At 33.4% G+C, this 25,095-nt stretch overlaps 5 protein-coding genes across 7 annotated transcripts in view; 2 read left to right on the forward strand and 3 right to left on the reverse strand.

Moving 5' to 3' along the window:
- Nucleotides 1–5,057, reverse strand: part of LOC113474051 (ATP-dependent DNA helicase MER3-like) — a 5,329-nt gene extending 272 nt beyond the window's left edge. The window contains exons 1-9 of the mRNA XM_026839303.1: nt 4,406–5,057; nt 3,835–3,892; nt 2,954–3,477; nt 2,750–2,808; nt 1,991–2,159; nt 1,256–1,407; nt 810–932; nt 361–512; nt 4–30 (exon numbers count right to left, since the gene is read on the reverse strand). Of these exons, the coding sequence (XP_026695104.1) occupies nt 4–30; nt 361–512; nt 810–932; nt 1,256–1,407; nt 1,991–2,159; nt 2,750–2,808; nt 2,954–3,477; nt 3,835–3,892; nt 4,406–4,529 (1,388 nt within the window). The 5' untranslated portion in view covers nt 4,530–5,057. The remainder of the gene's footprint in view (nt 1–3; nt 31–360; nt 513–809; nt 933–1,255; nt 1,408–1,990; nt 2,160–2,749; nt 2,809–2,953; nt 3,478–3,834; nt 3,893–4,405) is intronic.
- On the forward strand, nt 5,051–8,598 carry LOC100185940 (coatomer subunit epsilon-like). The gene is made up of 8 exons (XM_026839306.1): nt 5,051–5,194; nt 5,430–5,609; nt 6,081–6,217; nt 6,533–6,586; nt 6,862–6,982; nt 7,362–7,478; nt 7,780–7,923; nt 8,371–8,598. Exons 1-8 carry the CDS (start codon nt 5,099–5,101, stop codon nt 8,413–8,415), a joined length of 894 nt encoding a protein of 297 aa, XP_026695107.1. The 5' UTR covers nt 5,051–5,098; the 3' UTR covers nt 8,416–8,598.
- Nucleotides 8,599–8,977: 379 nt separating this feature from the next.
- Nucleotides 8,978–24,134, reverse strand: LOC100183573 (rabphilin-3A). 3 transcript variants are annotated; one of them, XM_018816436.2, is made up of 18 exons: nt 24,031–24,134; nt 23,835–23,956; nt 23,221–23,358; nt 22,633–22,765; nt 22,154–22,341; nt 21,629–21,792; nt 20,372–20,452; nt 19,363–19,470; nt 18,685–18,816; nt 17,802–17,906; nt 16,166–16,245; nt 15,578–15,652; nt 14,977–14,985; nt 12,754–12,887; nt 12,170–12,269; nt 11,616–11,770; nt 11,230–11,426; nt 8,978–10,914 (listed from the first exon to the last, which is right to left on the reverse strand). In XM_018816436.2, exons 2-18 carry the CDS (start codon nt 23,918–23,920, stop codon nt 10,721–10,723), a joined length of 2,079 nt encoding a protein of 692 aa, XP_018671981.1. In that variant the 5' UTR covers nt 23,921–23,956; nt 24,031–24,134; the 3' UTR covers nt 8,978–10,720. The 3 variants fall into 3 exon arrangements, with proteins under 3 accessions (XP_018671981.1, XP_026695105.1, XP_002127605.1); XM_026839304.1 differs by lacking the exon at nt 20,372–20,452; XM_002127569.4 differs by lacking the exon at nt 14,977–14,985 and having other exon boundaries at nt 8,999–10,914.
- Nucleotides 24,062–25,095, reverse strand: part of LOC100181229 — a 23,131-nt gene continuing 22,097 nt past the window's right edge. The window contains exon 10 of the mRNA XM_026839305.1: nt 24,062–24,134. Coding sequence (XP_026695106.1) covers nt 24,132–24,134 — 3 coding nt within the window. The 3' untranslated portion in view covers nt 24,062–24,131. The remainder of the gene's footprint in view (nt 24,135–25,095) is intronic.
- LOC100184380 (RIIa domain-containing protein) overlaps nt 24,428–25,095 on the forward strand; it is a 1,550-nt gene continuing 882 nt past the window's right edge. The window contains exons 1-2 of the mRNA NM_001159764.1: nt 24,428–24,571; nt 24,828–24,904. Coding sequence (NP_001153236.1) covers nt 24,476–24,571; nt 24,828–24,904 — 173 coding nt within the window. The 5' untranslated portion in view covers nt 24,428–24,475. The remainder of the gene's footprint in view (nt 24,572–24,827; nt 24,905–25,095) is intronic.

Consider the following 25,095-nt stretch of genomic DNA (forward strand, 5'->3'; position numbering starts at 1 on the left):
AGCTTTACTGGACGGTAGCTTTCATCCATGCTGTACATAAACATTAGATATAAGTAAATAATATTATAGTGGCTTATTTGGTATAAAAAAACATAATCTATTTCAGACACATTCACTGACGAAGTCTATAAAAGATGCCAAGATGGCACACAAAACATTGGGAAGACACTGAGTTTTTTATGCAAAATGACCTTCTAAAATTGTTCTAAGCTAAAGGCAATGCATTGGATTATGGGTCAAGCCTGTCCTAGATCCAAGGTCAATGACCTCACCCACATTAAATAAAAGGGCTATGCATTTAATGGTTCCCATCTATTCTGAATAAACACATATGATGTTCACCGTTTTTATTCTACTTACTCAAACGCTACTGCAGGCTGGCCAGAGGTTCCCAACCACTCTGCTATATCTTCTGTGTTGGGAATAGTAGCTGACACTGCCACAAACCTTAACCCTGTATCTTTGCCTGCGTTTGTACATGACTGCACAGTCTTCATTCTGCTTACTACCGCCTGGGTGGTTTGAATGTTTAAATCAAGAAAACTATGTAGAATAACTAATTATTTAATCGGATCTTGGGGTTTTCAAGAAATTAGCAAAAATTTTGCAAGAGATTTATCTGCCTGCTAATCAAATACTTGCCAAACTAGGGGTGGCAGGGCATGCAAGTCTACTCTGGAGTTTTGTGCACTGCATTCATCAATACACTTGAATTTATAAAATTTAGATTTATTTCATACGTAATTGGTGTACACCTACCCTTGCTTCCCCTGCAAAAGTTTTACCCCTATACCCCACACACAGGTTACCTCCATAGTAGCACCTCTAGCCTCATCATTCAGGAGATGAACTTCATCAATAAGAAAAAGATGGACCCTCCTAACAAGTGACGTGTTGTCCCTCCATCTACGTGTCATACTGTCCCATTTCTCCTGGAAAACAAACACAAGTTTGAACATCTTTACCTCAAGTCTTATACAGGCACTTATTTTTTTTTTACTTCTTAAAATGAAAAAACTAGATAACGTTTTCAGGCTATATTTTTATTTTTGAATAAGTATAACCCATTTATCTTTGTGTGGAAAACATTAAGAAGTTTGTCCGAAATGGTAGCAGTGTCAAGCTTTAAACTGTAACCTCTTGGCTAAATGCAGGTGCGCAAGCCGCTGTTTTACATCGCCGACTGTGGAAATGTCCTCAGTTTGCTGAATACCTAAAGTTTTTTTTAATGCGATGTAAATTAAACGTTACTTACAGGAGTAGTAAGGATGATGTCGGCTTTCTGAAGTTGCCAGAAATCATCAATATCTGAATCTCCAGTCAACTCCTGGCATTCTAAGCCAAGAGGTGAGAATTTCCTCGACCAATCCTCATGTCTCTCAGTACAAAGTGCTTTGATTGGAGCCACTGTAATTGTCATCACCAGTGTTTTTTTTCATCACCAGTGTTTTAACAAATTACTTTTAACAAATTGGGGAAAAAACTTCATCAATTAATAATTAATGTAAGTTTTGTATATTGGCCAATTTGGGCTTAAATTTCAGCTTCCCTTGTACGCATTGATGTGGGATCGTATCACCAATATAGAAAAGTAAAACAGTGGTAATGAAAGTACCATTATTGTGATTAGTGTCGGACGTAGGTTAAATGGCATGACTAAAATAACATGTTTTCAATTCTACATAGGTGAGGAGCTTTGACAAGGCATGATATAGGTCAGGGTCTATGGTTTGGGTTTATTGAGTTAAGTTATTAGGGATTGCTATTGTAAACAGCAATATGAACAAAACCTATGATTTAGAACAGAGTTGGCCCTATTACAGTAAAACTAACTGGCCACAATACAGTGACTTAATGTTAACAACTTTTTCATATGCTGTTTCCTCATTTACGTTTTCTTAAACTAGATAAATATTTATGAAAAAAATGCAAATCTTTATATCACACATTTATTACCACAAAATTCACTGTCAACAATAATGTAACTTACTATAAACAACTTTTGACATGCTGTTTCCTCCTTTACGTTTCCCTTGTGGGTTCCCACCACTATTAACGAGCATCCTTACAATTGCAAGTTCAAATATCACAGTTTTCCCAGAACCAGTTGGAGCACACACCACTAACGGCTTGTTGGTGTATAAAGCATCTTCAAATACCTGCCATGAAAATATAGGTTTAATCAATTGCGTTTTAAGATATTTAACCTATTTTTGTTAATTGTGTAATGTGTAAACAAATACAAACACTTTTTTCTATCAAGTATTATAGTGGGCCCCTAATTCCTTAGGGCACAGGGCGGCTGCGGGGTTAGCAGGGTCTATGACACACCACTGGGTTTAATAAGCATACCAGTTGGAGCAAACACCAGACACCACTAATGGCTTGTTGGTGTACAAAGCATCTTCAAATACCTGGCAATATAGCTTTAATAGTAAAAGCATAGGTTACTTTATAGGTTTAATATTAGTTATAGTACTTACCAGTTTTAATAATAGGTATTATACCTTTTATGCATATATAGATGTTTTATATGCTTTATAGAAAAACAGTTTTATGGTACTGCACTACTGCCAATTCCATATTATTATAAAGAAAATTCAAACTACAAAAGATAATACAATTTGCTCCTAATTAACATGACTAATATAACTTTTATATAGGCTATATTATATCTTATCCATTAATATATGCATATAGTATAGGCCGACTGGTATAGTGATATGGAAGGAACATATTTATTATTTACCTTTGATTGCACCACATTAAAACATGGGATTCCATTGAAAACCGATCGATATTTGTCAGCTGTTAAAATATTATTTTAAGGAAATATTAACTTCAACTCAGGGCCAAAGGAAAACCCTAGTACAGAATAAAAAATTAGCCGATTATTAACAATTATTTCTAGATTAATATATATATATATATGTTTTCAAACTATAAAGGATACGAATTTCTTCGATTGGTCGTAATTTCACTCCGTCCTTCATACGACCACCGGGTGTCCTCTTAGGGGGAAGTTGGACACAAGATGGCGTCCTCAGTGAAGGTCCAAAGATCGCTCCTCTATCTTCCTCATCACTGTCATCCAAGTTAAGATCAAAGCTCTCTTCGGATGCTGCGATCTTTTTATTTACCACAAATGGTGTCTCAGGCACCGTCATTAGCTTTTCTTTCTTTGCTGGAGGTGACCTGAGGTCAATAGGAGCTGTTTTCGGAGCCTGCCATGTTTTCTTCTGTGATTGGCTCGCTGCTGGAAAACTTCTTCTTTTGTTAATAAAATTTTCAACTCTAGACAAAGCTTCAGGGGCTAGGGTAGATGGGAAATGGTGTAGTTTTCCATTGCCTGTTACTTTTTGGCTAACTGTGTGCTGCGAAAACGGTGCTCGAAATTTTGGTAGCTCTGGCTGAGGTATTGGAGAAGCAGGAATGCAAAAACCTTGGTTTGAATTGTCAGGCTTTGTGGTGTTTCTGCTGCAAAAGAAAGTTAGAAATTTAATAACTGATATTCTATTGATCTATTCTAATCTATATAAGTTAGGTCTTTGTGGAGAAACTAGAATTAGGTATAAAAACAAATAATAATGGATAACAACATTGATTTTGCTTTTGTTGTAGCTAAGTTTCATGTATATATTCATTTTTAACTGCAGTTTACTAATTGCGAAAAAAAACAAAGTAGTTTCAGCCCTCTAAATATTGCAAATTGTTTTAGCCCCCTAAATATTGCAAATTGGAACAGTGCAAGAAAGATGTAATTTTAAACGTCAAGCAAAATATATGTTAACATAATAACATATATGATCTGAAATCTGCAACTATTTTATGCACCTGTTGGACCTTGCACAAAAATCACTTTGAATTTTAGATGGAGGATTGAAGGATCTTTCTAAAGATAAAGTTATTTTGTTAATAAGCTGTGCTGCACCCAGACTGCAGAGTATGGCAGGTGCACGCGCGATTTTTTTACAGACTTTCGGTTATGCACGCCACAATTTGCCCTACGCACGCCAATTAATTAAACAAAGAAAAAAATACGTATTAAATTAAGTAAGATTTCCTAACGCGGCTTGAAAATGTACATGCTTTGCACGCAGATTTTTAATGATAGCACGCGCGAACGCGAAAAATAACCGTCTTGCACGCGCGAGATCTCGTCAGGAACTGCCATACTTTGCAGACTGGTGCTGCACCAATTGTTTTAAACCGGAAGCGGTGATAGTATCAGAATGTCGTGTGACGTTTTGAAAAAAACATCAAATAAAGTTGTGCAAATGTAAAACCATACAAGAAACATTAGAACTGATGAAACCATATATCAAGCCGATTTGGAGACATAAAAAGGGAAAACTTATGCAACTATACTAATCATACAACATACTGTTAGTTCGCTACAACATACTGTTAGTTTTATCTTGTGTAAAAAGCGGGGGTGGCGTTGATCCGATGCCGCTGAAAACTTGTTGCGAATCGGGAAACAAACTCTGACTTCGGTCAAAAAAGTAGTCCGAACTTTGACTTGCCATTATTGGCTCGTACGATATCACTTTCTAACGCCTGTATAAATATTATATAGAATAAAAAAGTTATAAACACATATCAATAACATTGTTTTTAAAGAATATTGTACATTGAACTGCATCGTGTAACCTTTATGACGTAATAAAAGGCAGTCCGTTTTAAAATTCGCGCGGGATTTTAAAATGGCTATTCCCGCGTGTCACTGCACTTAAAAATTATCTTGTGTTTTAAATTTAAAATAGAATCATACGATTTAATGATTTGTTAGAACAAATATTGTTAATATATTTCTGCTAGTAAGCAAAAATGGATAAACCCCACCTGGCACAGTTCGCTAAATTCTCATATGTCAACCAAATTTGCCACGCAATGCAATAACCTCTCCCATGGTATAAAAGGTGACGCGTAACTTATTTTAGGAACCGATTTGTGAAACAGGTTTTAGGTTTTTTTACGCTTACTGTGTATTGAATACTAATCTTTTGAATAACCCATATTACCGAATACTTATATACTATAATTGATCTTTAATTTAGGCGCTATAGTAGCTGTACGCTTGACAATACATAAATAAATGGCACAGTCCGAAATCGATGAACTCTTTGACGTTAAAAACGCTTTTTACATCGGCTTGTACCAACAATGTATTAACGAAGCACAGAAAGTGAAGGTAACAATTTAGTTTTATTTGTTAAGTAAATGAAAACACAATTGCAACCCTTTAAATTGCAAAATGTGAGAACATGCTGACTCGAATAACATAGCGTTTCTAATTTTCTTTGCATATTATGTGTCTGATTATTAAAATATTGTTAGTTTAAACTTAAATCAAGATCTCGTTTATTATTTGTTTGCTTCTCACATTTAGTTGCTACTTATTGAAAAAATGCTCTTTATTATTCCAGGTCAGTTCACAACAGAAGAAGAATGAATGCGCTGTGTTCATGTACCGCGCATACATCAGCCAGCGAAAGTTTGGCGTCGTTTTGGATGAAATAAAATCTTCAGCATCTGAAGAGCTTAAAGCTGTGAGGCTTCTGGCAGATTATTTATCTAACCCTTCAAAGAAAGATGCAGTTTTAAAGGTGCGGGTTTAATTTTACTTCTCTAACAGCAGCAGACAAACTTAAAGTATATAGACCTATATGGTTTAAGTATATAGGGGTATGTTTCATCTTCAAATATCTGGGCCTTGCCAAGTAAATAATGAGGGGTTAAATACCTTTGCATTGCCCTTTAGATGTCTGGTACTGGACTGTTCTATAGGATACATAGCAACTTGCATATTAAGCTACGATTTTCGGCATGCACAACCAAACAGCAATGTGTTTTATAAGTCAGCATGTTTTTGTGCAACACAACAACAAAAATAATGACATGAATTTATTACTATGTAGCACTGCTACCATTATAGTTGTATTTTTAATATTACGTTTTATAATATAACCATAAGACATTTATACATCAACTTATAACTTATTAGTTCTGCTATTTTTACGGTCTTTATTTTAAATATTTAACATTTTATAATATAACACATCGTCATCTATATACAGACTGTTGAAGAGAAGATGTCCGGTAACGTTGACATTGAAAATCTAACTCTTCCCATTATGGCAGCGAGTATTTATTATCATGAAGCAAATTACGAAGCTGCTTTGCGCACGTTACATAACATGGAATCATTGGAGGCGTATGTTCTGCAGTTTGTTAATAAAAATATAATATATATATTATAGGGTATTATATGTTGTTATTGGCCATTGGGTGATGGGTAGTAGTGAAGATTTCCCTGTTATTTTAAACTTAAAGGGAAAATAAAGGCCAAAAAGGAAAAAGTATTACATTATATACAATTTAAATGTTAGCAGATAAAGTAGCTAAAAGACCCATACCTTGTAAATTGTAATAAACTTTGGGCTTGGACTCTGCAACTAAATCGTATTTTTTTATTAGTTTAATAATACTGTGAAAAAGTCGCATTTTATATAACACTGTTTTGTAACAGGTCAGCTCTCACCATTCAAATCCTGCTCACTATAAATAGATTGGATCTCGCAAAGTAAGTCAAAATGTGTTTATTTATAGGTAAAACAAATATTGCCTCCAAGTAAGATTTGTGTAGCTTGTGCATACAGAATTCATGGAAACATTTTCATCTCCAGTGAAGATCCTCCCTAAAAAGTGACTGAGATTTCTAGATTCTAAATATTCAGTTTATTCTATGCCGGTGATGTCCCGCAGTGTGGCATGCCACGGGTCCCAGTATTTAGGAAAGGAATGTTCCATTACCCCCAAAATTTTGATGGAACTAAATATACAACTTGTACCAACCAGGAAAGAGTTGAAATCAATGATGGAAGCCGACGAGGATTCAACCCTCACACAGCTTGCACAGGCGTGGTTCAATATGTCGGTTGGTGGGGAAAAGTTACAAGATGCTTACTATATATTTCAGGTGAGTGTTCATCTACACTTGTTGTCAAAATTGGCTTACATTGGGCTCCTGTCTTTATTCTATATGTGTGAGGTCTCTATTTAGGGACCTAGGTTCAGGCTACATTTGGCCCATTACCCCAACACCCAGGCTTATGTATAAGTATAATATATACTTACATAGTATATTGTTGATACTTATACGACCTGTGATGAAGCAAAGAGAGATATGGAAATAGTTAGTTGTCATATAGCTGGTTGTTCTAGTTCGGGTAACAGGCCAAATGTGGCATAATTCCTGAGTCTTGGACTACAATTTCACCTGCAAATGCTCTGGAGTTTATAAATATTAGACACTCTTGTTTAATATTTATGGTGTAAAACACAGCATGTACTTTCAGGAAATGGCTGATAAAAACCAGAGCAGTAGCTTACTGTTAAATGGCCAGGCATCTTGTTACATGGCACAAGGTAAATGGGATGAAGCAGAAAGTGTGTTGCAGGAAGCAATGGACAAGGTTTGTCTTGAACATTCTAATATAATCATATTGGTTTAACTCTAAACTAAGCTTTGCTATCATTTTCGGAAATCTAGACTGATTTTGTACATTAAACTATACTAAATGGGTGATTGGCCAACTTTGGCCCAAATCTTTAGGCCCATGTTGTGTCACATTGTAGGACCTCACCCACATAGAAAAGAAAGTTTAACAAAATAAGCTCAAGTCCCACTGCCCAAGCCGATTAACATCACTCATTTAAAAAAGCATCAAAGTATTTTAAAATAAACAAAAGTAAGTAAGAGTGTTATTGTTGCAGGACAGCAATTGTCCCGAAACTCTAATCAACATGATCATGTTGTCACAACATAATGGGAAGGGTCCGGAAGTAACAAGCAGATATCTTTCACAATTGAAAGATTCTCACAGGGCACATAGGTTTGTGCAAGAACTAACTATCAAGGTAGGAATCAAGATTCCATATTATATCTTATAGTAGGCTGGGGGGAAGAAGGGACACCTTTAGCACATAATATCCTAATATTCTGATCAGGTTTCAAGTAATTACCATACGGTTGTATAAATTTTTCGAATGTTATTTGATTACTACCAAATGGGACGAGAAAATAGATTGAAAAGGTTTCTTCCCTCACCCTACTATATATGTTATATATATTGTATAAAGGTGTATATTAGACATTCATAGTAAAAAGTAGGAATTAATGTATAGATCATATCTTCTTTTCTACTACTGTAAAACTGAGAACTTTATAAAGTTTTGTACCTTAAACTCTGTTAGTGTAATCTAAGGGGGTTGTTTGAAATTCTTCAATTTGGTTTAACGTTACGGATCTTAAAAACCAGTTTTTGGTTTTAAATTCACAACTAACTTGTTTCTTGTTGTTTTTAGGAAAACGATTTCGATCGACTGGCTTTACAATATGCCCCTGCATGATGGAATTGGATATTAGATGATTATTTCGTATGGAATATAATGTGTAGGGTGTGATGTGCAATATATGCAAAGTCACCTTTACATTATGTTCATATTTAATGTATGGTTATGTAATGTTGCCATGTATATATATCTTGTCCGTATGGAAAATATAACAGATAGCGAAAGTACTTGCTCGGCTGTGGTAAAAATGGATTGGTTGTTGTGTGTGCTGAAGAACTGAAGATAAAGGTTTAGGGAACACTGTATAGTAGGGTGAAGTTCATGTTTCTATTCTAAGCCAAAAACCTGATCTGAAAATATGTGGTATTATGTGCTGACACCATTCATCTTACCCCACAGAAGAGGTGTAGGAAACACAATATATAGTAGGTTGGGATACCATATTAAAAACAGGATTAGATGGGATATTATGCGCTAATGGGATATTATGCGCTAACGTTATATATTACCCAACAGTACTACTATATTATTAATAGTAGCACAGGCATAAAATATGCCGGTCAAAAAAGGGCATTAAAATGAACAGATTTCAAATAGAATCACATTTCTCACCATTTAGTTTTGTACTTAACATAATACACTATAGGCTGCATATACATTTACAATGTGACTTCTAAAAGCAAGAGTACAAAGTGACACTGAACACGGAAACACTTTTCACAGTTTTATAATTTAGTTTTGGGCAGTAAAACTGTCATTCAAGCTTATTTAGATTTACAGAAAACACAGAAAAAAGGCAACAATAGTTACATTTTGCATTGGAAAATGTCATGGCACTGGATATAGGCTGGCAATCCATATAGCAGTGCTTCTTAAACATTTAGAGCCAGACCCAGACACCCATTTGATAAAACCATCATTGCGAAATTTAGTCAAAAGATGATACAGCAGAGTGCGGTAGACATGGGACACCCTTTATTCTATTTTTCCCATTCTATTTTTGATAGTGAACAAAAACCGTATCCTTAGACTCCCATAGAATGTTGTTAATAGTTTAAAACACGATCAGGATGTTTGGATATTATGTGCTAAAGATGTCCCTTCACCCCCACTCTACCATACTATTGTCTTATGTTCTACAAATAAGAACAAGTCTCGAAGTTTAAGAACCACTACCATAAAAGAAATGCCGCCTATATATATAGTTATATATTGGTACTGTGTAAAGGAACATATTTAACTCACACAGACCAGAAACTGGTTGTTGTGACAACACCCATGTTTTCATCAACAGATGTGCAAATAAGCAAGTGGTAAAATGAATGAACACAATAAACGTGAATGTAAAACCGGTGGAAAACTTGTTTAAAACATCAACTGTGCGAATAAAAAGAAATATTGTGCCTGAACTAAATGTAAAAAACAACTTAAATGAAATATACAGAAAACGGTGAAACATAAAATGAAAATAAACAGCAATTACAATATTGTGGAAATATAAATAAAAGCCAAACACCCAAAAAGTTAACACCAAATGTAAGTACGTGATAAAAGTGATTTTTAATTTAAAGACTTAAGATGTGCCCGCTTTTTCCACTATTTGTCAAAACTATTTTCATAAATAAATTTAAAAATCATGAACAAAATTACATTCTTTCGCAACCCTTTACACCATAATTAAACATTCAAGTAGAAATATCATATTATTATAACTACTAAATGAGCTGTTTAAATACAAAATGTGTTTGCAATAAAAGTTTGATGACAAATATATTTTAACCTGTATATTTTAAATATCACCACTATTTATTCTAAGAGTCATATATATTACAGTGGGGGAAGACAGGACACCTTAAGCACAAAAATATCCCAAAATTGTGTGTGGGAATCTTGGGGATACGGTTTTATAATTTTTTAAATGTTCTCTATTTACTACCAAATGGGACAAGAAAATATGATCAAAAAGGTGCCCCATCTTCCCCCACCCTACTATATATTAAGCAATATAAAATGCAACTAGGTAGTACTGACATATATGTGCACTTGAAAAATAAACTTTAAATATGAATCTAGATTTCCAATAAAATTATGTCATGGTTAAAATGTTAATATAATATTAACTGTGTTGTATCATTTAGTAGCACCTTGTGTGTTGGGGTAATAAGCCAACTCTGGCCCAAATCTCAGGTCCCATGGTGTGCCTCACTGAAGAACCTCACCCACATAGAATAAAATGTGCATATATAATGTTTGGGTAATGAGCCAACTCTGACCTAATTGCAAGGTCCCATGACATGTCCTATCACACTTACAGAGATGTCATGTTAAAACAATATCATAAAAACTTGCCAATCTTGAGCAGCTATGAATGTAGTTTTCTATGGAAACGTGGAGTTCTGCTTCGTCTCCCTGCTTCAGCTAGGCTGCTAATTTTCTCTGGATCGTTTGGTAATGTTAGTGAATGCCACATCTCGTGTGCTTCTTGAGGTTTCTTTACACAGTTGAACCATTGCTTTAGTTTGTCACCTTTACTGTGAATACCAAAGCACACAGCACCTGGGAGGGAGTACATAAAGTAATGCTTAGGTTTATATTTGTCTGTTATGCGCTGCAATGGTAATGAACTGTATAATCAAACCCACAATGCAAGGAATTAATAAGCCAACTGTAAACTACATTCCTAGTCCCCTGCTATGCCTCGTTATAGGACCTCAACCATATAGAAAAGAATATATAACAAGTGTAGAAAAGAAGCTCACCAACATAAAACAGAAAATATAAAAAGTATAGAAAGGACCTTACCTACATAGAACAAAACTGTGGAAAACTAAATGAATTAAATATTTTGCAATGCATAGAAGTATCGCTCACCAATAAGATGTTCCTTCCCAAAGGTGTCTTTGTCCCACACACTCACATCCAACGAGCAATTAACAAGTTCACGGGCTTGTGCGGGCAATGGTAGCTTCATAGTTTCATTGAAAGCAGGGTTAGAGGTCTTCGTATTTTTTCGACGCTCAGTTTTCTTGAAGGTGAACTCTGAAGGATTTGCTTCTGACTTTAAGCAGCTAAAGGTCATGTAAAGTTTGTGGTTAGGTTTATTTTAAAAGTATTATCTCTCATTGAGCTTTCGAGCTTATAAGAATGAAATAATTTTACGTTCTTTATCCTAGCATGGCCGGGAAAACAACAGTCATTAGAACACAGCTATTTATATAGATTAGATTAAATCACTCCCACAAGCAGTTCCCACTTACAGTTTAACTTGTGGGTCAATTGTGTTTGTCCTTGCAACAGGAAGAAGACTTGAACATCTGTTAATGGTTGCGACTAACATTGTATCTCTAGGTTGGTAGGATAAGGTCACCATAATCCTTCCTCTTTCACTACTATCTTCATCTTCCTTTATATCCTGTTAAAACCAGTTTAAACTAGTTGGTCAAAAAGTGGTATATAGGTGTGGTCATTATGGAGAACCTAGTCATACATATATATATATATATATATATATATATATATATATATATCATGTTTTTAACTTTAATTTAGATTTTTTAATAATTCTAAAACATGCGGTTGACAATACACACACTTTGCTAAGAAAGCATGTTTGTTACTTTGTTCATAAATCATAAGACATTTTTTTGCAACACACTTAAATAAACAAAACTTCGGCACTTAACAAATATCGTACGATTTAAAAACCCACACAACTGGTATTAGGTAGCATTTGACTCCCAACTTTTGAGTTCTTATAAAAATTGCAACTCCCCAAAGTTTAAGAAGAACTTATTAACAGCTTTCAAACCACCTGATGTTCAGTGAGTCCCATGTTGTATGTATTGGTTTGAGTTAAGTTGAAATTCTTTAATTGAATCCTTACTTCACCAATGAATTCATTATCTCCAAGTCTGGTGGATAGAAGAAAATGTAAGTACAGAAAGTAAAGTACTGTAGGGTAAACATGTTAGCACCCAAAACCCATATATTTCATGCTTTCAACAATTAACAATGCCATTTTAGAGTCATGATGATGCATTTGTATAATTTTGTGAATACTGTTTGTTTAACTATCAAATGGGACAAGTAAAGGGTGAAAACATGTAACATAAATTATGAGAAAAAGTACCCCACTTCACTATAATAAAAATAGTATGAAAAAACAATAAAATATTTCCCATCTTACCCCACCCTACTATAATAAAAATGGGACAAGATAAGGAAAATAATAAACATTTCCCATCTTACCCCACCCTACTATAATAAAAATGGGACAAGATAAGGAAAATAATAAACATTTCCCATCTCACCCCATCCTACTATAATAAAATGGGACAAGATAAGGAAAATAATAAACATTTCCCATCTTACCCCACCCTCCTATAATAACTTCACCTGTCTTCATCCAAGACTGTGAGACGTAAAGTTTTCTTTTGAATATCGGCGTCCGTAACCCCCCAATATGTGAGGGTTTCATCAAATGTCGGGTTCAGTGTCTTTTGTTTCGTCTTGGTCCTCATTTTAGTTGACTACATAATTAAAAAATATTGTATTATTGTCTTTATTTCCATGATTTCTGTAAAGATGATGTACTACAGTGTGGCATGCCATGGAACCTAGGATTTAAGCCAGAGTTGGCGCATCACTCTATCATTTATGATAATTAAACACGTTTTCAGGTGTTGGTTTCTAATACAAATGTACAGTTTGTGATATTAAATCCAAATTGTTTTCCACACATAATTGATTAGGCCTGGTATTTTAATTATAAGACTGATAATGTTATCAGGAACAAACACATATTACAGACGGTTAAAATTATAGTATTGAGTGAATATTTAAGGGTCACTAGGGTGAGGAAACATGAAAATAATGCATTAGAACATGTGTTAACATCCTTATCTAACCATCAAGAACACATTAATGCAATTTCATTACTATATTGTCAATTGAGATATTTGAAGGGTCTTTATTTCATTTGATTATAGAACCTATTCAATCTATAGGATATCGTAGAGTGGTGTAAGATGGGACACCTTAAGCACATTACACATAATATCCAAATATCCTGATCGTGTTTTAAACAATAAACAACAGTATATGAGAGTTATGTGGAGATAGTTTTATAATTCTTTCAATATTTTTTGTTTACTTCAAAATGAAATGGGGAAATAGAATGAAAACATGTCCCATTCTACCCCAACCTATTATATAACTTATAGTAATTTATAGGTTCATTTCTACAGCCATTTAACATATAGTATATACTACATTGTAGTTAAACAACAAATAAGAAAATCAGGAAATTTGAAGCAACCATGCATTGATTTAAGCATTCATTGATTGTGTATGCTAATGGTTGAAACAAAAACAACAATATAAATAAAACAAGCACAGAAACAAATAAATCTTTCAATGGTGATTTTGTATCATATATAAACTACACTAATGCAAGGCAATGGGTTATGTTAGTTTGTGGACATGTGGTAATATGGAAAATGTAATGATAGTCTTTAATGTGGCAACAGGAGTCTGGAATTTACCCTAGATTTAAATAAGTTATAACTTTGTTTTACATTGTAGTTTAAATGCAATATAATTTAGACCTTTACACCAAATGTTTGCATGTTAAAGGAAATGATAAAATTCCAGTTTATTTTCTAAGTATAAATTCAGAAAGATAAAATAACTCGTGCTACATCAAATTACATTTAAAGTAAGATTTAAAGTGGCATCTCAATTAAAAAACTCAATAAATAAAACAACTGGTAATCTGAGCTACAAAAGCTTACTGTTTTTAACACTTTGCAATAAAAAGCTACTAATTTAAGTTACTGTTTAAGCAAAAAGCTAATAAAGATGCATGTGCCATCCATCTACACTAATAGTGTGGTATATTATAGCAAGACATCTTGCCTTGTTATGAAACAAACTAGGAATGCTCCTTCTTTTCAGACCATTATGTAGAAAATGCACCTGGTGTGTATTGTATTGAAGTGTATATGGATATTATATTAGACTTAAAGTCTAATATAGGCTACAGCAGTGCTCTTCAACCTTTTTTGGGTTGGTGAACCCCTAAAGTTGTTGCAACAAACTCATGGACCCCCGAATGCTTTAACGTAAAACTAATGACGTTTCACAATTCCCAGTGATGCAAATATAGAATTCATATGAAAAAAACTGTAGAAAAATGGCTAAATTTGTTAAAAATGTTTAAAAAAATGAATATTATTGCTGAAAATTGTTGAAGTTTGTGATGCACCCTTTAATACACTTTTGTTCTGGTGCACCCCTGGCATATTTTGATGCACCCTAGGGTGCACCGTGCACACCGGTTGAAGAGCACTGGGCTACAGTATATAGTTATGTTGTATTACATTCTTTCTAGGTTCAACATGTATTTTTGATGTTTGTAGTGTGTAACATCTGTTTTGCAAGGTTTTTAATTTTAGTAATCTTTTAAGTCTGAATAGATATTATGAAAAGTTAGTTAAGAGTAAACACTGGTGAGGACTAAACAGTGAATGCATATATTAGTTTCACAAAACAAATTAAACAATGAGAAAATGAAAATGGTGACAGAAATGAACGGAAATATTAATATTTGATGCTTACCTCTCCGAGCTGGCAGAAAAATAAACGTATTTAAAATTTGTGATAAATTACATTGGGTAGCTGGCATTGTACATGGCTGTGTTTCATTATGTAAAGTAAATGTGCTTTGGTGCAAATACACATGAATTCTTGCCAATACAAACGTAATAATACAAACATAATACAAACATATTCCTGACATAAATGTCTTTACTTTCAAACCTTTCGGTTTAAAATATATTCAAGTACATAGTGATATTGGTTTTATTATTTTAAACTGAATATGGTCTGTTATGTTCATATTAAAACTAAATGTTCTTTTTTCATAAATGATTTAAATTTGTCTGAAATGGACTGCTCAACAACAAACAATTTAAAGTAGGCAATCTTTCAATAAATAACATTTTATTTAAAAGTAAATAAATGGAATAAATAATTTAAGTTAGAAATATACTGTCCAAGACTTGAAATTGTACCACATTTCATTATATATGGTTTCACATCCTATGTCACGTTTGGCGTTATTTGTAAGCCTTAGTCTCAGTGGTTGTTAGTCACGTTAGGCATGGAATATTTATTCCACACTATGTTTAATAATGTATGTACATATGTATCTATGTACCTTCTTGGAACCTGGTAAAAGGTGGAGCTTAACATAAGGATCAGAGAACCCGTTGATATCCATTGCTTTAAGACCCTGTGTGATAGAATTTTTTAATAAAATTAATTTGAAATACAGAAAAAAATTGAAATACAGAATTAAAATTTGCATTCAAATGTTGGAGATTTGATTTTGTTCCCTCGGTGAAACATACAATTAAATTTAATTGTTTTTTTAATTTTGTAATTTTAAATACAGAATTAAACAAAAGCAAAAAAATTGAAAAGAGTGAAATTTAAAGAATTAAAACCTGGATTAATAACTCCAATTATTTTGCTAAATCTGTAACATAAAGGAGAATTCTTTACTAATATCAAAGTCAGCATTTAAAAAATTTAATGGAGTCAAGAGCTGCCATATTCTGCAGACTGATTCATAGTTTTAAAAAACATTTAAATTCAATCTTTTGTTGCAGTAATTTTCCACTTCCATTGCTACCAACTCAACCTTGCTAATTTTGCATTCATCTTATTATTAAAAACATCAGTCTTAACTTATGAACAAAGGGTTTATTATGCAACAACAATGGCTATTGTTAAGTTTAATTACCCTTGCGCGGATCACAGTGACATACAATGCAAGCTTGTGGGAGTCGTGTAGTAGGGTGAACTCCAAACTACCAAGGCCAGCTGTAATATACAACCAGGTTATCTATTGGGTATAATACGCATATACAATAAGAACTGCTCTATGATATGCATACAATGAACAATAAAGTTAGCCATTGAGTATAATGTATAGTAGGGTGGGGGAAGACAGGACACCTTTAGCACATAATATCTAAATATCCTAATCGTTTTTTTAACAATTAACATCGGCCTATTGGAGTCGTGCGGATACGGTTTAATAATTTTTTGAATGTTCTCTGTTACTACAGAATTGGACGAGAAAATGGAATGAAAAGATGTCCCATCTTCCCCCACCCTACTATATATATAATACCAAGTTACCAGCTGCCCCATAATATGCATGTAATATACAATAAGGTTAGCATTGAGTAGCTTATAATTGGGTAGCACATACAATAGTAACTGCTCTATGATGTACATATATTATGCAAATGAGGTCAGCAATTGGATATAATACTACAACACCAACTGCCCCATATATGCATACAATGTACAATAAAGTTAGGCATTATGTATAAAATGCATATATTAATACCAAGTTACCAACTGGCCCATGATATACACAAAATGTGCAATCAGGTCAGCAATTGGGTATAATGCATATATAATTTTCCATGTATCATCACTCATCAGGAAATATGGTATCATACACATGGTATATGAAATGTTTATCATATAATGCCTGGTAGCAGAAGTAACAAACAATTCAATGCAAGGTGCTTTGTATTCAGGTTAATAATGGTCACTGGTAAGAAACAGGAAGGAAGAAGTACAGTAGCATCACCTACAAAAGGCTGCATGAAATGACTCCTAGCCATTTTAAGTTTACCAACAGCTACAACGGCTATCCTATGGTAAACAATAAACATAAGCATAATCTTGGCTGAATGAATATACAAAACCAGACTCGGCTTTTATCGCAGTTTTTGTTTTATATAAACAGTGGGGTTACTAGTTTTTGTCCAATATATTTGACTGTATTATAAATATTTTTTGCTGGTAAAGTAGTAAAATAGTTTTGTTGCAAGTAGCCTACTTGTCAGTACAGATTGTAAAGTAGTATATTGTTACGCCTGCTACCAGGTATAATGTAAATAACCTTTGCGGCCTAATGATGTCTTTAGCAGACGAAATGCCGGAAATACACAACATTTTTATACCAGACAAGATGCTAAAAGATTATTTATTCAATAGTAAAGTAATTATTGCCTTCCTATTAAATGCAACACCAATTAATAAAAGTTAGACTCAACCTGTCGAATGGCAGACGAAACCTAAAAAATATACTATGTTTTTTATACTAAATGAGATGTTAAAACATTTTTTATAAAGTAGTAATTTTCCCATTATTGCTTTATGTGTCACTAAATGCAATAAGAATCAATAAAAGTTAAAGACTCCATATTAGTAAAAATACCTGTATTTTCAGTAACAATTTCATTTTTGCATTTGTTTCAACTATATAGCTTTTATGAAGTAACAATTTCCATATTATTGTCTTGAGTTTTACTTAATGCAATACAAATCAATGAAAAGCAGGTTCAATATCAAAATACCTGTATTTTCAGTAACAATTTCATTTTTTGCATTCGTTTCAACAATATAGCTTCCTCCATCGACACCACTTGAATGTAAACTCCACATGTCTGGGTTGTTGGTGCCTGGAATATAGTTTATGTGTGAAAGATGTTTATATGCGCGGCAATTAACACTTAGCCGCAATTGCCCCGGACCAGTGGTCACTTATGGGCTGTCAAAATTGTCAGCCAAAACCATACATAAAAAATAAAGTGCAATACAGGGTCAACCTTAAGTTGGCACGAGGTGTATGGAAAATAATATCTGTGTTATAACAACTGTTGTTTTTCCGGCCATGTGAGGATAAACCCACTTCTAAGTTATCACATATGTAACGTTGTGAGTGCGTTTGTTCTGTATGGCTGACAATTTCGACAACCCATTAGTGACCACTGGGTTGGACAATTGCCATTTACAAGTTATCTTAACAGACAACAACAGCCATTAATTATATCTTCTAGTTAATCATTGCCAGACAAGATAAGACAACTAGACAAGTGTTTACAAATGTTGGTGATGGTAAATTTTCATTCCACTCAACACAGTTATACTACAGCAGTCATTTCAAACTTATTTTAGATTTGGTTTGAATCTTTTAAAATTTCCCGATACCCTTCACGGTTATCAATTGTATATTATATGTAGTACTTTGTGTATGGTTCAATAATTGGCATACTCTCAGTGACCCCTGAAGTTCATTATGCCCACTAGTTTAAAAAGCTCTAAACTAGAGTTGAAGAAATAACAATACATACCATCTGCTGCGCAACACAGCCTTTAAATTAATGTACACACTGTCACATCAGAGCTGTTATTGAACTGCGTTAATTAATTTACTAAAAATAAAATAATTCTATTCACCAATGTCTTCTATTGATTTATCTCCAACGGATTTCTTATGCTGTCGGTTCCTGGTGCCAGAAATTCTACGTTTCCTTGCCCCACCTGGTACATTGAGACTGTTTTCACTGCCCGATAACGCAGCAAACCCATCTGTGAGGAAATATGAAGAATATTATAATGGGTGAATGGGTAATTAAACAGTTAACGTCATGCCCTTATGTCTTGCAGATAAAGATCATTTTATAAAAAAGATTATTAAAAAAAAGTCATTTTATAAAAATTCCATAAGGTCTGTTTAAGAATTATAACATGCCACGCAACAACAACAACCAACATATTATAAAGGATATTTAGCAGTTGTTGTTCTCAGATCAGAAAACTTGGCGGTTTAATATCATGTTAGAAATGCCATGTAATAAACATATATAATAAACAAACTTCAGAAACAGGTTACAATATATGTTTTAGCACCTCAGTTTAACACAGAAAACAGCTTTTACCCTGCTTATGTGTCATGTGCTCAATAGATTCAAAGCAATAACCTAACAGTACATTACAATAAAATGCATTCAACTGAACAAAACACAATATGATGCCCAATCCATCAAAAGACAGTTTACTTGGAAAATCATTTGAACTAAGCTGTGTGGATTATGGATTTAAGTCTAAGCTGTTTGTATTGGAAGTTGTATTTACTTGAGCGCGCTGGATTATTGTCGAACAAAATTTGCTCCGATCTTCGGCTAGAAGCGTCGTTACTGTTTGTGTAACTTGTGCTGCTTGTGATGCTCGCTGAATCGCTTTCTGTAAAACATACTTTGGGTTAGATATTAAAATAAAGTAAAAAAAATTAAAACTTTAAATGATTTTAATTAACACTTAGTTTAAATTAAAAAAAAAAATTTTTTTACCTGATAATTTTGTTTTTAGAAACGTAATTTTAGAAAAAGTGGGAAAATGAAAATAACACCCACTTTAAATTAATGGTTGTATAATAAAAATTCAACTTTTTTCAATACATGAATACAAACCTTAAGGTGGTTTAAAAGAGCTTTGTAAAAACAGCTTTATCTTTAACAAAGAGTTATGGTGGAAGCAAAGGTCTGCACTCAAGTATTCAAATGTCAAAATTATGTCGTTATTCCAACAAATGGCGCATTAAGAGCTTTTAGAAGGTGCTGTGATTTTCAATGTGATCTTAAGTCTTGTTTACTTTGACAATGAGAGATAAATGGAGAATTTTTATCTTAATAAAACTTAACAAAGCAATGTGTTTACTTCCACACACCATGTTACGTAACATACAATATGGTTATACTGTTATACACCTTATATGAAACAGAACACCCGTGTTATAACAACTGAAAGTTACATAACATACAATATAGTAGTTAGACACCTCATGCCATGCTGACAGTTTTCCAGTAATATTTTAAAGACATTGTAAAAAACGCATAAAATATGGTGGTAATTAAAATAAATAGAATTATATAACCATACCTTCATGACTCTAAAAGAGAGTTAATTGAGAAAAAAACACAAATAGGAAATATGTAATTTTATGTGCTAACTAACAATGTTGTATATATTAAATTGTGTGGCTACATTTCAGATATCTGACTACATCCAAGAAGTATGGGATATTAATTATATGCTAACGGTATCCATCTCACTTCACAGTACTTATATATAAATATTAAATTACTTTTGTAAAAGCTTGCAGGTTTTCCGAAACTTGAAATATCGCTGCTGTCCGAACTCTCACTGCTGGACGACCTTCTTCGGACTGATTGAAACAAAATTACAAATTTCCAAAACTTATTCTTTACAAGTTCAGGTTTTGAACCAGGTGTCAACAGTGCGACAAAAAAATTAATTATATATATATATATATAATTAATATATTTTTAAAAATTATGTTTGTTACCAATTTTAAATTTATGTATGTAAGAAATGTTTAAAGATATTAGAACCAAAGGTCTTCCAATAAAATTCATTATTATATTTAAACTGAAACTTTATGTTATATATTAAACATTAAATTTTTTAATGTACATTAATCATGTTATCTGCTTTGTAGTAAGGGCCATTAAATTTAGATAACTTAATACAGTTAAAAAATAAGTTATAAAAGGGTTGATTAATCTTATAACAGTAATATGCGCTACACAAACATATACAAATTTGAAATATAGATTTTGACGCATCTCAGTGCACACAGGTAAACAAAATATCTCATATTTATTGATTAAATAATCCGTGGCATTAGTTTAGGCTTACAAATTGAAGCTAAAATCAATAAAAGTGATATGGCTGTTAAACCATTGATCACTAGTGACAGTGCATGCTAAATATGTTAAAGATAGAAAATGTGTTTTTGAAGCTAAAGAATTTAAAAAACATATTAAATAAAAAAATTAAAGGTCCTACGGCGTGACACAACATGGGACCTGGAATTTAAGCCAGAGTTAACCCTTTATTCCCATAAAAGTAGTTTAACTATAATTTAATCCTAAAACTGAAGTAAAATACAGCCATTAGTATAAAGTATTTTACTACATAAAGAAAATGTCTGCTAAGGACCAGTAGTAATATATTCCTACAGGCAACATGCTGTGTTATTGTATTAGTTGCCTAGCCTCAAGCTGCTTAAGGGCCAATAAGAAATAAACAAAGTTTAATTGCTTATCACCACAGGGCATGCTAGTAATACATGGAAGCAATGGTTCCATAGCTAATATGTGAGCATTGGCAATCTTGGAAAGCTTAAAACTACAAACACATTGCATTATACATGCTGCGGGCAAAACAAGATTAATTTTATTCAAAGCTGGCAAGGCAGTGGAAATAAAGCTGTCAAATGGATTGCTTTCCAAAAAGAATTAAAAATTAATAAGACCACAGATTTTGACATGTATCTAACAACCTATGTAACATATGGGAAACAACACATAAACCTTACCCATATATTTATGTTGTGTGTATGTAGATGTAGGTGTTGTTGCAAAGTCTTTGGTTGGCTTATGCATTGGAGATCCAGGGGATTGAGGGATAATGGTGCTACCTAACGTACGGATCGGGAAGTTTTGGTTCATCCCATTAGATGTCTGTTCTGGCAGTATATACCTGAAAAATTATTGCAATAACTGCATCTACTTTATAAATTTATGTTTTGTACAATTTTGTTTTACATTTTTAGTTTATAACATTTTTTTTAGTTTTATTGTATTTTACCAAAGCTTTTGTTTTTCAAATATATGTACATAATAATGTATATTTATTATAAAACATTAGATGTTCCTTTAAAATCTGGAGTGCCTTAGTCCCTTACTCATAAACAATCACCCTCAAAATAACATACTGGTCAAGATGGCACAAGGTGTACGAAACAGAACACCCATGTTATAACAGCTGTTGTTTTCCAGCCACGCGAGGATAAAGCAAGTTACATTTATTCACACAAAAAAAACCAAATCCCCTTAAATACCTTGGCAAGCTTTGAAAGAACCAAGCACCCGATCTTTTCCACAACTCCCTGCCCTCACTGCATATTTTACAAAGCCATTTAGTAGTTGAAGACTTTCGGTTGCTGCTCCTTCCACGGCTGCTATCCATTGAGTGTGATCCACGTATTAAATGAGGGGAAAATTCAACAGAACATTTGCTGCATACATTCTAAAAATGTTTTATTTTAAAAAATTTTACGGAGTACTTTTTTTTAAGTATGGCTGATAATTTGGATTACTGAGTTGGAGCAATTGCTGTTTAGTTTCTTGCCCAAGGATACATACGCCAAAAATGATAGCAGCACAAGCCTTGAACCCATTACCTCTAGGTTTAAAAGGTGCGGTAACCACTTTACCACACTCGGGTACTACTAATGGCAGTGTAAAAAATAAACAAATCAATTTAAAATATATTTATCTTTTCAATATGAATGTAATCCATGGGAGTAATGGCACCAACCTTTTTACAATCCACACAAACAAATGAAGAAGCTCCCATTAGCTTCCCAAATGCCTCAGCACATAATATACATCGTAACTTCCCGTCACCAGCTGAATTACTTCTCATATCATCAAGTCTGTGCACCAGCTTTCTGTAGAGGGTTTGAAAAATCATTAAAAATGGATAATATAAAACCCAAATTAAATAACGAAATATATTTCTAATTACAAATCAGTGTGTTTAACAATTACGATTAACAAATTTTAACATATACCATTTTCTACACCACTAGTTCAGAATACATTATTAAAGGTGTAGCTTTTATGGGCTAGTACATTTATAATCGAACATACATTTAATCACATCAAGGCACATTTAAATCATGCTAATCAATACAGTATATATAACAAAATAGGAGTTGCATTAAAAATCTTTTAAACACTCCACACATACCCAAACGAAGTATATTAAGACAAGACCCGCAGCGTAGCAGGCAATGGGTCCTAGGATTTGGTTAAGATTGGCCACTTACTCCAAGGTGGACAATACAGGCTTGGCATATCAGCACAATGTTAGGATATAACACCAAGGTTTTATTCTACTTACCCCACTCGTTTTTGCTCCGCTTGATCCATGTTTTCTGCTCTTTCTATGACTTGACGTATCTTCTTTAATTCCTCATCACTAAGCGTGCTGGATCGCCTCTGTCGGTCAGTTTGTGCAGCTCTAACTGACCACCCAGCTCTGAAATTAAGCATACGGTTAACTTAAATTAAGTTTATTCCATTTTTGGTGAGGTCCTACACGGTGGCTGCCCATGGTAGTGGGGGTAAGATCCTATGAATAGTATGCAGTGGGGCCTGAAGTAAAGTGCTACATAGTGGCATGGCATGGGTCATTTTGTCCAGGTCCAACTGACCATTTAGCTATGACATGAAATATATTGTTGGTTTATTAAAGTTGTTTAGATTTTAAAGGGGGGCACATTTAATACGATTTTAATAAGTTGATTATAAACACTAAATAGGGATTTTTTAATATGATTTTTATTAAGAAAACTATAACATATATACATATTAAAATTAAACTAAAAGAAAAACAATAATATTATTAAAAATGTGGAACAAATATAAAACATTCCAGCTAATCTGTCAACAAACAAGATTAAACTCATTAATAATTCATAAGGTTAACAATCTGCCAGATTTCGAAATAATTACCGTAGTTTTGAGCGTAGAGTTAGTTGACGATCAGATGGGCAAACCCAAGCATGCTGTGCTGCGTCTTCTGCGTTTCCCGTAAGCATTTTAGAGCGGAGGTATTACAACCATAAACCAATCAACTAAAACCAGATTTGTTTTAATTTTCCGCAATATATAGTTAGAAATTTGACCGCAATTTAAAAATAGGACTTACCCAACGTTTATCCATTATCCGAGTCATCTTCTTCCTGCTGTGTCTTTAGAAACCACACTGCTCTACTACACGTCTCTTCATTGCTGTACTTCAGACAGACGCTACTTTTCTCTCTTCGTGATGTGCCGCGCGTAGTATGGTTGGTTTTGTTTATGCCCCGCAACGTGTGTAACGTGTTTCTATTTATAAACTAAAACCCATTTCAGTTAAACTAACATAGAGAACGTGCATATTTTTAGCAGAAAACTCCTTTCTCTATAAAATTACTTGGATTTAACCTAAATAGCCGAATGTTTAAGCAACGCACCCCGATTGTTTAACACGAGTTACAAATATATGTTATTTCTACATAGTGACGATTTGCAGCTTGGTAACGAAGGTACGCTAACAAAAAAAACATAATTTCGTCCAAATTGAAATAAATTTCCCCAATTTTAAAGCCGAAATGGCAAGACCACAGCGGTTTCCGCCTCATGGAATGGAAGATTATGATCTAGGTGCTTTATCAGACGAACAACAAGCAACTTTGAGCAGTTTTAAGGTGAAAATATTGTTCGCATATTGCCAAATACCTTTATTACTACGTATATGTTATTATTACAAAACTACATATATGTTCGTTTTAAACTTATTCTTTATCGACGTTTTAGGGGTTACTAATTATATTTGAATAAAAGTCTTATAATAAACCTATGAATGTATATATTTTTTGTTCGATCATATATACTTCTGATTCCAACAAACTTTGTTTGTTTTTATGTGGATTAAATATTTTATTTAAATATGATTATGCACAGATTAACACACGAATGCAAAATGAAGATTATTTAAGAACTCATCCAGAAGTTGATGTTTTGATATCTGGATTTTTAAGGTAAAACCAATATATTGTGTGAGCTGTAATGTAAATAAAAATGCTCTTGAATGTAACTTACTTTATCCTCGCGTGGCCGGAAAACGACAGTCGTTATAACACGGGTTTAACACCTCGTGCAAGCTTACGAGTTACCATGTATGTTACTTTGTGGGTAATTATTTTTTGGGGGATTTTTTTCATTTTTTTAT

This window comes from Ciona intestinalis, unplaced genomic scaffold, assembly GCF_000224145.3.
Source record: "Ciona intestinalis unplaced genomic scaffold, KH HT000184.2, whole genome shotgun sequence".
NCBI classification, from domain to species: Eukaryota; Metazoa; Chordata; class Ascidiacea; order Phlebobranchia; family Cionidae; genus Ciona; species Ciona intestinalis.

Excerpts from the sequence above, each read along its gene's own strand:
- LOC100185940 (XM_026839306.1), top strand. The coding sequence starts at position 5,099 with ATGGCACAGTCCGAAATCGATGAACTCTTTGACGTTAAAAACGCTTTT. Across the intron at positions 5,610-6,080 it reads AGAAAGATGCAGTTTTAAAG|ACTGTTGAAGAGAAGATGTC; the intron begins GTGCGGGTTTAA and ends ATCTATATACAG. Across the intron at positions 6,218-6,532 it reads AACATGGAATCATTGGAGGC|GTCAGCTCTCACCATTCAAA; the intron begins GTATGTTCTGCA and ends GTTTTGTAACAG.
- LOC100183573 (XM_018816436.2), bottom strand. The coding sequence starts at position 23,920 with ATGCTTACGGGAAACGCAGAAGACGCAGCACAGCATGCTTGGGTTTGC. Across the intron at positions 22,342-22,632 it reads TTTGTGTGGATTGTAAAAAG|AATGTATGCAGCAAATGTTC; the intron begins GTTGGTGCCATT and ends AAACATTTTTAG. Across the intron at positions 11,427-11,615 it reads ATTGACCCACAAGTTAAACT|CTGCTTAAAGTCAGAAGCAA; the intron begins GTAAGTGGGAAC and ends CATGACCTTTAG.